Source organism: Dendropsophus ebraccatus, chromosome 1 (assembly GCF_027789765.1).
Source record: "Dendropsophus ebraccatus isolate aDenEbr1 chromosome 1, aDenEbr1.pat, whole genome shotgun sequence".
Taxonomy (NCBI): domain Eukaryota; kingdom Metazoa; phylum Chordata; class Amphibia; order Anura; family Hylidae; genus Dendropsophus; species Dendropsophus ebraccatus.
In genome coordinates, this window is record NC_091454.1 from 130,738,457 (window position 1) to 130,750,466 (window position 12,010).

General features: G+C 38.8%; 1 protein-coding gene across 3 annotated transcripts in view; it reads left to right on the forward strand.

Moving 5' to 3' along the window:
• SFMBT2 (Scm like with four mbt domains 2) overlaps positions 1-12,010 on the forward strand; it is a 162,083-nt gene that overhangs the window by 88,318 nt on the left and 61,755 nt on the right. For all 3 annotated transcript variants that reach the window (XM_069978786.1, XM_069978778.1, XM_069978795.1), the window contains 2 exons: positions 4,660-4,748; positions 11,532-11,778. In XM_069978786.1, the coding sequence (XP_069834887.1) occupies positions 4,660-4,748; positions 11,532-11,778 (336 nt within the window). The remainder of the gene's footprint in view (positions 1-4,659; positions 4,749-11,531; positions 11,779-12,010) is intronic.

A 12,010-nucleotide genomic window follows, 5' to 3' on the forward strand; every position in this document is an offset into this window, starting at 1 on the left:
GGCTTTCCCAACCGCTTACCAGAAATAGGGGTCGGACATAATGGGAAATTGTTGCCTGACCCCTTTGTTCTTTGAGAGAAAAGTTGCTGCCAGAGCTGTCTGGCTGTTTCTAACCGGTCCCCATTAAGAACAAAGGAATGATCGCCCTTGTCAAACGTTCCTGTGTATGGGAAGGACGGTAGAGGTAACTGTTGGCTGACAGTTATTGAAGGTATATGGCCACCTTAACTGACACGGTTGTTTAAAGGGGTTCTGCATATTCAGAAAGCAGTGACACACCTGTCCATAGCTTGTGTGTGGTATTGCAGCTAATCCCATTCACTTCAAGCTGAACTGCAATACCAGATTTGAGCCATAACCTTTGATGTGCTGTTTCTGGAAAAAAAATACCATGTTTTTCTAACCTCTATGTACATAGTACGTATATAAGCCTACAATGGTTTCAGTTCATAGGACTATTCAGGCCAAATGTACTGTACTGAAAAACATGAATACTATTTCCCTGGAAGGCGTAGTGCATATAAAGCTTGGTGATAATTTTTAACACTCTTGAAAAGCTTCTCAGAATGTAATAAAATCATGTCAGAAAGCAGAAATGAGAGAATAATTCACCCTGTGGACAAGTGGAGAAGGAAACAGAAAAAGCATGAAAAATGTCACGTGTCAGGTTCATAACAACTGCCATGGAGTTAGTGCATGCTATTCATCAATATATTGATAACTGTATGCAGTCTGTAGACTTCATATAGCTTACAGGACATTGAAGTTACTTAAAAGGCATTTCCAGTAAGGTATACTTCTACAACTGTCTCATGTATTTCTGCATCAATTCTTTACATTTGTATTATAAGCCATACATATTTTTCAGGAAGGAAAAACACAGTTGTCCATGTTAAATCTTTGTTTGTTAAAGGGATATTCTCATCTTAACTATAGTTAAACTTGTAGGACTCATCAAGTCAACATTTTTTTATATACATTCATGTAGAAAATGTATCTCCTTCTCCTGATATGTTGCTCTTTTCCTTCTATTATTAACAGTTATCTGTCCAGGTTACTGACCACCACTCTGCTCTACAAGCAGTGGTCTTAATGGTATATATAACTATAGTATATATACACACACACACACACTATCTCTATGCATCTACATTATAGTTTTCTATACACCAACTAGACCACTGTGTTTAGAGTAGAGTGGTGGTTGGTAACCTAGACAAAAAGCTGTCAATAATGGTCATTCTTTATTATATTCCCTGCGCCACCTTCCTGCACCAGATTTTTTTGTTGTGGCTGGAGTCCTAGTTGACATTGGAATAGTGCTGCAAATTAAATTGCATAAAACACAATACCCTTTTTCATTAGATCATGTATGACAAATCCTGTATACGGAACCTACAGCAAGTTCCCAGGAAGTGGAGTCATACATAAACTATACGCAAAAAGGTATACAAAAGTATACAGTAATTACCAGTTAACACATTTTATTCTGTCTCTTCATTCCACTGGAATTTGATGAAACTGGAGAGTAGTCGTACTAATGGTGCGTTTACACAGACAGATTTATCTGACTGATATTTGAAGCCAAAACCAGGAACAGACTATAAACAGGGATCAGGTCATAAAGGAAAGACTGGGATCTATCCTCTTTTTAAATCCATTCCTGGCTTTGGCTTCCAAAATCTGTCAGATAAATCTTTCTGTGTAAATGCACCCATACACCAAAAGACATAAATACCATTGAAATCTAATTTGGGACAACCTGGTCAAGTGATTTCGCTTTGGGGAGTGATAGCTGTCATGGGTGTATGCAAACTAGACTAAGTGAGCCTCCATGCATTTCCTAACATATCCTTTTGCAGTTAAAACCTTCATTCTTGTCACTTGTCAGGATTGTCAGTCCTTAGGGGAGGAAATGCCCTCAATACTGTAAAAGGATGAGATGCCTACAGTTTAACTCTACCACTTTCAGAACAATGTCTTCTGTGCATGTATGTGGCCTGCATGCTTAACTTCCTGACCAGATAAACACCAGTTCTTCTTGAATGAATCATCACCAGTCCCTCTGAAGGCTTCAAGCACTTCTTTAATATTATACAATTTGTAGCAAGCATTTATTGGAATATATAGCCTAGATTGGGCCATGTATTAATAGTGGTGTACTGGTAAAGCAGTGCACTGAACTGAAGGAAGGGGCATAGCCTGTTTAGTAAGTACCACTTCTTCTATTGAGTAATACTATTCCCCATCTGGCATTCTTCACTATTACGTTTTGAAGAGGCGGAGTAAGGAATTATATTTAGTAAATTAGCTTCTCTTCTACTATCATGAAGTGTAACTGCAATCTTTTTCTGTGTGCCTTCTTTTATTGAAGGGTTCTTTTGTATGAAATTTAGCACATTTTTTGAGCAAAAATCTTTGAGAATTTGCACAATTTTCTTCATTTGTTGACAGACGGTTGTAAAGTTTACAACTGGTCAGGGGGCTGCAAATGGCTGCGCAAACATTTTGCAATTTTTTATTTTTATTTTGAGCAACAATAAATTAGTCTAATACAACTGCACAGTCTATAAAAAGGCGCAAAATCAATCTGGATTTTTAATTTAATTTACATAATCTGCACTAAAATCAACAGCAGAAAATGAACATCAAAATGTACAGTAAATTGCGGTACGGATTACGGGTGCCCATAGATGTAATGGTAGCATGTACAGTAAAACTGTAGGCAGTTTTATCACATGTTGCTGTGGTTGTTTGATACATTTTCATTTTTGTGTGGTTTTAAACGGCAACTTAAAACTCAATTTGCTGTAAACTGGAATGTAGTTTTGCATTAGGCACACTACTGCTTCATGTATGGACACCCTTTTATTATTTTATTGCTTTTGTCTTATTGAATAAAATGAACTCCCAAAAGTTCTATATAAAAGCCCCAAGAGAAGAGAAGCCTTCTGTGTCTTTGTTAAAAATGACCCATACATTACTGTAACAGGTTCTGCATGAATTCTTATGATAAATCCACTGCCAAAAAATCTACTGTGCCAAGAAGGAGTTGTTGTTAGGCTGGGTTTACATATATAAGTTGGCATCAGTTGCGTTTTTAGCCTAAAAACTGACCACAACTGATGTCACAACTGATGCCAAAAATGCATCAGTTGTGATCAGTTTTTCTATCCGTCTTTTCATTAAAAACCATCAGTTGCCATCAGTTTCCATCAGTTGTCATCAGTTCCCATCAGTTGTCACAAGTTGCGCTCATCAGTTGACATTTTTTTCCCCAGTATGTTTTCCTGTCATTTTCAATGGGATTTGCGGGGGAGCGTACGGGGGCTATATACTAATTGGGGGAGCTCACAGGGGGGCTATATACTACAAGGGGAGAGCGCATAGGGAGGCTATATGGGAGGGGGAGAGCACACAGGGGGGCTATATGGGAGGGGTAGAGCGCACATGGGGGGCTATATACTATTGGGGGAGAGCGCACAGCAATGCTGTATACTAATTGGGGGAGAGCACACAGGGAAGCTAAATATTACTGGGGGGGCAACAGGGGGGCTATATACTACTGGAGGAGAAACAGGGGGGGTGATATACTACTGGGGGACCAAGGGGGGACTATAGGGGAGGGGGAGAGCACACAGGGGGAGATATATGTTTATTTTGTGCTACTATTTGCCTGAACTCCGGATGCCAGAGCCGAACGACATGCGTCCTGCCCGGCGAGGCATCCGGCGCTCTATTCGATTGAATTGGTGCGGCGCCGCATCACCGGAGCGGCGGTCCGCCAGGACGCTGCAAGATGCGTCCTAACGCACCGACGGTCCGGCGATGCGGCGGCCACTAGTTCACCGCCGCACATTTTGAACGATCCCATTGAAAACAATGGGATCAGTTCAAAGATGCGTTTCCCTCCGGCGCTTTTCTCCTGCGCCGGAGGGAAACGCCGCCGCACCGCCGGACATATGTAAACCCGGCCTTAGGGTTGAATTGAACTTTGTGTGAATGTAATGGTGATATATGTAAGTGGCTACAATATTAGAGTAAATACATTTACAACTGAAAGGGGGCTCTAGTACCCTGCCGGGCTGCCTGTAGCCAAGATACAAGAATAGATACTATTGGGTGTCTGGTGTCTGGACAGGCCAAGTATGTGACATTCTTGGGAAACTATTGCTGTGTGTGGATGAGCATTAGCCTCCAGAAAATACCAATTGGTTTTCTGCACATATTGCTGAGTTGGGCTATTAGTTCTGTTTGGGTTGTCAGGCAATAATAACTAGATGGGTGGGTGATCATTCTTCAACTTTTGTGCATTACTTTTTGTTCATGTGATACTGATAGGGCCTTATGTGTGAACTTAGGGGGCTTGTAGTATAGTAAACTCTCTGTTTGATATTCACCACCCATTCACTGGTTGCTGTTCACAGTATTACCATATTCCATTCCAAAATTTCATTCTGCGTTATGATATAGATGGTATAGTTCCAGTTGCAGAACTTCAACTCCCAGCATGCAGTGAACCCTAATTATTCCTGAAAAGCAAAAAAAACATTGGTAGTATAGGATAACTTAAGTAAAAAAAATATGAAAAGGCTTTAATATATACATAGATGGATATACTTATACATTGATACACTAACTAGAGCCATTTCTTTGCAGGAATAAAAGAGAAGTGCACAGACTGGGCTGAGTTCCTCATTCATGATCTGACCGGTTCCAGGACTGCCCCAGCGAAACTTCTAGAAGGAGTAAGTCATTCTCCTACAATATATTATTTATGGATTGGTTTCAGTTCTAACATTGCTATTTTATTCAGTATTTTCCCTTAAAGTTCAGTTTGCATGCGTGTTTAAGGATAGAGTTTATATGGATCATGTCTGATCCAATGGCTAAAACTAAAATAGGTAATAAATGTTACATTTTTGAGATTAGTTTAGTATAGCCAGCCAACACAAATCTTTATTTTCATGCATCTTGTCATCCTAAACATAAAATCTAGCATTTTCCCATAATAGTAATATAATTAGACTCTTTTAGCAGTAAATATATAATTAAATATATCCAGCAATTAATATATCCATAGTCCTTTATCCATCTATATTCATTCCTTTACCCAATAGTGGTTAAAACAGTGTCATTTACCCTCTGTTCAGGTGGCATGTGTTGTGCTTCACATTTATTTGCTGTATAGAGCAGCAGAAGCTTCTGTGCTGTTCCATAGGGCAACATACAATTATATACATTGCAATGTATTGAAGTCAATGGAAAGACGGACGTCCATTGCACACAATGTAAAAAATGACGGACATTTTCTGTGCAGACGTCAAAATAATGATCATGTCAATTATTTTTGGACGTCTTCTGCAAACAGCGGACATTATTTTTTAGTTGTTCACACACAGTTTTTCTTTGTCACTTTCCTTACTACCGTTTTTACTATTAAATTCAATGGACTTTTCAATAAAAGACACATCCTAAGGGCAATTAGAAACCCAAACTAGAATAATTTACCAACAGCTCTTATTGCAATGGCGGGTGGCCAATCCTCAAAATAATGAATGTCACTTTGGACTTAAAATGACGGACATCATTTTAAAAATTATAAATAAGCAAGTAAAAAACAGACCAGAAAAAACGTTGGAGAGGTTCCCCAAATAAGCCCTTTACCAAAAATAAGCCCTAGCTTGATTTTTCAGTGTTTTTGGAGTAAGAAATATAAGACCTACTCCAGCACTAGGTTATGTCATGTGACGCCACAGAGATGGAGAATATGCATACCTGCTTGGCCAAGTGCCTCGCTACCTCCTACCACAGCATGGTGAAATTCTGCTCCAGAGTTCCATCTCCTGCCTCCCTAGTCTGCAGATTTGTGCCGAATCTACAAATATATTTTCACATCTCTAACTAGTATACTGTATAGGTAATGGCACAATTTTACCCTCAAACAACATGAGTTGTATAAGAAAAAGCTACTCCATGGAGAAAGAAATCGAGCATATTGGGTCTGATTTACTGAGATTTCAAGAAACCTACAGCTTTGGGTTTTAGTTTCCCAAACGGACAGATTTATTAATGGGTCCCATTGCAAATGACTATATTGTTCAGCTGCATGTATAGTGGGAAGGTTTAATAAAGGTGTTTTAGTATACAAGAGGTCCCTAAAATTCCCAAAAGTCCCACTGGATATTAAAAACAACATTATTAAAGAGGTGATCAAGTTATATGGATCTTACCTTAATGTTAACTGAGACTGATATGTTTCTGACATTAGAGCCAAGATTCAATAACACTATGATACCCCAGATACCAAAGGTGCTCAGCTGGAGAGATACCTACAGGGAACCCTAGAGCCAGATGTACTGTATACAAGCCATAGGGAAGACTGTGATATAGCAATGGTGAATCTTGTGAATCCCAGTACAATAACACTTATGTGCATTTAAATAAAGGCTAAAATATCATAATAATAGAGCAAGGATATGTTTTGGTCTGTCACTTTAAAGCATAGATGTAATTTTTTTAAAAGAGCTTTTAAGGGTGTTTCTGTTGTTTACATATAGACAGGGAGGGAGAGTGCAGTAATGTGCTCGAATATAGCTATTGTGTATGGATACAGCATAGCAACGACTATTTAAGATGGGGGCTGTTAAGTGGCAATTGCCTTATAAACCCACACTGAAAAAGTTAATGAAGTATATTTAAAATATGTGAAAAGTCAACTAAGCAGCGTGTCAGCAGTGAGTGGCGTATACACATTTTTGCCTGTCAGTCACCGTCGCAGAGCATGCTTACAGGCTGAGAGCAGTGACTAGTCCATGCCTAAAAAGCAGGGATTTGTGTCTGAGTAAAAGTTATTTTTCCTGCAGGGAAAATTCCCGGATGGCAGGAGGAAAATATGGTAGGACAAATTATGCCTTTATAGGTGCCATCTCGGTCACTGGTCAGATACCCAAAATTGCTCTTAATTTCTATTCTGTTTCTATTTTCTAATTGTAATTTTTTTATTGAACTTTTTGTACATTGTTATGAGGGCTGGCATCTTGCCTGAGCTGTTTTTAAGAGCATTTAGTGACATGCTTTACAGCAAGACTCGTGGACATATACGTCAATAGACAGATCCTGAGATGAATATGAAACATTACTGGGTATCTTCTGTGACCTTTGAAGAGGTCATTCCACAGGGAGGTGCTATTGTCTCCTCTACTCCATCTACTAGTGTCACATGTCGGTGCAGTACTGTACAGATCACTTTACAGCAGCCTCCTCTTATCACCACAGACAGAACAGGAAGTCTCAGCTTAGTTTTAGCTCCATTGGTGAGAATGAAAACTGCAAGAGACCTTCCCTCAGGTCTGCCATGTTTTACTGTCAGCATTACATATTACCATAGCATGCCTGGCAGCAATATGATAACAGGTATATTATGCTGTATCATGTAAGTAGGGCACTCTGCTATTTAGAGGGGTATTCCCATCTCGACTAACATAGTTAAAACATGTTCAGTAGGGGTTGTCAAGCTGAATATTTTTGCTAGAGATGAGCGACCTTTTCAAAAATTTGGTTCGGCAGGTCTTTGGTTCGGCAGGAACTTTGAGGCAAAGTTTAAGCTTGTCTGAACCAAACCGTAAATGAACCACACTAAAGCAGCTAAAAGTTTAAAGGCGTTTAGCTGTATTAATGCAGTTCAGAAAGTTTACTCATCAAAGCTTATCTGCCTGTGCTACCTCATTGTCCTCCTCCAGTTTTCAGTGTCTTCCTCAGCCAATCACTGACTAGATGGGACAGTGACTAAAGAATGACAGCCTGCTTAGCCAATCATTGACTGACCTAGATGGGACAGAATCGTGACCAGTGATTGGCTGAGCGGGTGTCACTCTCCTCTTGGGAGTGACAGCCTGTTTCAACCATTCACTGGCTGCCTCAATGTCCTCTCTAAGTCAGTCAGTGATTGGCTGAGTGGACTGGAGGCTGCTGGAGTGGAGACCCATAGGAGGACACTGGGGGAGTGTGGAGCATACCTTTTTTTCATGTCTATTAAATTGTGCAGCCCTGAGATCTTTACAATCTCTTTACATACTTTGCAAAAAGGTAGCTTTGATACATAGCCAAACTTTTTGCAATGTTTGTAATGAATATTTGAAAATGCATTGGTTTAACTTTTATTTAAAAATCTCTAGCCCTCCAGTCAGCTGGACAGTTCCTCTGATGGACAGAGGTGGGAAGTCAGACCAGAAAAAATACACTTCCTGCAGAACATACAACAACTGATATGTACTGGAATGCATGAGATTGTTAAATAGAGAACAATTTGGCTGTTCCCATAAAAATCATAAAACCTCCAAAACTCATCAAGGTAGGAACTAATCAAGAGGCCTGAAGGTTTAACAAACCTGAATGGGGATGGTAGGGGGAGAAAAAAAGCAATACAGGCCTCAGCACTTCAGGGTCTTGGAAAAGCCTCTTTAACACTCTGCACCTGAGAGGAAAAACATTTTTCTGTGTTCTGGAAGTACAGACAGATATATGAAAGGTACCATGTATCTCCCTGACCTAACAATTATCTTACAGTGTCAGCAGTGTGGAAAATAAATTGCTACTGACAGAAGTGAATACTTCCTGTTTTTTTATTATTATTATTACTCCTCATTTCGAAGGTCTTTTCTAAAGGAAAAACTGTTATGTGAAATAGGACTGAAATTTCAAGTATCCTTAAAAGTTTAGTCAGGAAATAGAAACCATTTCCATCTCTACTTGCATGACATGTTCACATAAATATATACAGTATATACAGTGAGATAGGGGAAGATGAAATGCTGCTTTGAGTGGAGATAACCTTTAGGATAAGAAAGCAAGAAAATATAGAGCCTGGGAAATTCACACAAGTTATTTATACAACAAGGAAATTCCCGGCTGAAACTTTGTTAGCAGTCATTAGACTCAAATGTCTCCATAAAATGTGTTTACCCTTGAAATGAATCCTATGTAATAAGATAATATAATGCTTCATTAGAAAAGAATAAGGAGAACAGACTACTGTAACAGCGCAGGACAAGCAGTTGTCAGGGAAACCGATTGCAGGATCTGTGAACTTCTCTAGATTTGGTTTGCAGGTTATGCTTGTAAAGTGTGTTAAAAGGGGTCATCAGAGCACAATGAATGACTGTTATTAAAACTCTCGCCGCACCTTGCTGAATAGGTTTTAAGACTATTTCCGCTGCAGTATCCACTTTAGCAAAGAGCTTAACGTGCAGTTACCCCTTAGAATAAATATCCACAGTCATTACAAAATCATTTTTATTAGACAAAGTTGAAAAAAACAACTATCCCCCCCCCCCACACACACATCAAACTCCAATATATGATAATTGGTAAAATCACAACAGAAGTAAACAATATGTCTAACATACTGTCGTAACATACTTCTTCATAGTTATATGGATGTGATCCTTGTAGCTTTACATCTATGTATATACAGCCAACATGTTCAGTTCAAATAAACATCGTTATAGAATGAAGCAGAACAGCTGGCCAAACCCATGGGATTGTTGTAGGCCTATGAGGCTATGTTCCCCATCATGTTTCCCATCTCTTACATTAACCCACCATGAATGCACATTATGTTAGTAGGTAAAAATGTATAACCAGATAACAGATGCCTTTGGTGTGACTTATCTAAGAAATATTAGACAGGTAAAGGAGTTTTTTTTTTTTTTAACAACTGGTGTCAGAAAGTTATACAGATTTGTAAAATACTCTTATTTAAAAATCTCTAGCCCTCCAGTCAGCTGGACAGTTCCTGTGATTGACAGAGGTGGTAACAGAAAGCACTGTGTCAGACTGCACAGAATACACTTCCTGCAGGACATATAACAACTGATATGTACTTTCCAACACCAGTTGGAAAAAAAATTCTCTGGAGTATCCCTTTAAAATTTGATATCTCCACCCTGGAGAACAATTTGGCTGTTACCAGTGATCAGTGATCATTATATACACTGATTAACTATAGCATTAAAGATCCCCCCCTCCAAAACTCATCAAGGTAGAAATTCCTCAAGAGGCCTGAAGGTATGCTGTGGTGTCAGTCCTCAACTTCAAGAACGCACTTTTCCATTTTTACCTAATATACCCCCCTCCCCTTTGATAGGTGCCAATGTAATGAGATAAGTAATTCAATTCATCTGTCAGTGGTTAAATGTTATGGCTGTAAAAAAAAAAGCCAATTATTGCAACACAGAATAACAGAATTATAAAGTGCATGCCCTACCAGACTTAATCTAAGGTCCAAATATGACCAGTATAATTGAAGCAGCACTGTGTTGATATAAATGTTTATGTTTTGGTTTTGTTATGGTTGACTCATAAAAAAAAAAAAAAAAAAAATATATATATATATATAATAAAAAAATATATATATACTGTATATATATATATATATATATATATATATATATATATATATATATATACACACACAGTGGTGCCTTGGATTACGAGATTAATTCGTAATCCAAATCCACTCTTAAACCAAAGCAAATTTTCCCGTAAGAAATCACTGATATGCAGACCATTGGTTCCACACCCCTATTTTATTCTACATGACATGTAGAACAGATGACACAAGCAATAAAAACTATGTGAATATGTGATATTTTTAAGTTGTTGTACAGTATAGCAATCAGCATGTGGCGTGTAATGTATAGTAAGAGCATAAACCTGATAAGACAGCAGCAGTTTGTATATACAGAATGGAGATGCAGATACCCACAATGCAGTAGTGCAGTACAACAGGCTAAAATAGAGAAGCAAGGCTGCTGTCAGAGGTCTGTGTGGTCACATGACAGCAATGGGTAAGGTGTGTGTGTTCAGCATGGACCAATCAGGAAGTGAGAATCACAGAGCTGTGCAGCAAGACAGAGACAGAAACTTTATATACAGCAGTTTGAATGGCTGGGTGTAAGTGCAGGCACATTATAGTATTAGTGTGTATAGCTGAATATGAGTGCAGGCACATTATAGCAGTAGTGTGTATAGCTGAGTGTAAGTAAAGGCACATTATAGCAGGAATGGACAAGATGGAAACACAAGGGCTAACAGAGACTGCAGGGAGCATGGAAAAATGAGCAGGACATATGTGGGCACATAAACGCAGCGCTCTCTGTCCAGGAAGAGAGGGGTTACATGAAGAGATTACCTCCACAGTCCTGTCCCATGATGTAAGCCCCAGCCTGAAGTGGATCTGCCATGATTTGGAAGGTGAGGGAGACTTCCTGGGTCAGAGTACAGTACTGTAGACCCCGCTATGCAGACAATGCCCCTCCCCACACGCCCTCCCACCCAGTATAGGGAGCTCTTAAACCTAAGCAATGCTCTTAAACCAGGTTACAATTGTCAAAAACTGTGCGCTATTCTTGCAAAACACTCTTAATCCATGTTACTCTTAAACCAAGGTACCAATGTATATATTTACTTGCTGGAACAATGTTAGAATATTTGGATTAAACTGTTGTATTTGTTTCTTTTTTCAAAAGCCTCTTCGTGGAAAAGCTCCTGTAGACCTCATTACAGTTGATTCACTCGTAGAGCTACAAGACTCCCAAAATCCTTTCCAGTATTGGATAGTCAGTGTGATAGAAAATGTTGGAGGAAGATTAAGACTGCGCTATGTTGGTTTGCAAGAGTCAGATTCCTGTGATCAGTGGTTGTTTTACTTGGACTGTAGACTTCGACCTGTTGGTTGGTGCCAAGAAAATCAGTGCAGAATGGAACCACCTTTAGGTATGTCATAACAAAGTGTTACTGTTTTGCTATGGTGTCATGTAAGCTTCAGCATGAAATATATATTTTTTTTAATTTATGTTTAGAAATGTTGTACTAAAACCTATACATATACATACACATATGTGTACACATATATATATATATATATATATATATATATATATATATATATGTACACAGTGGCCCCTCAACCTATGATATTAATTGGTTTTAGGACGACCATTGTAAG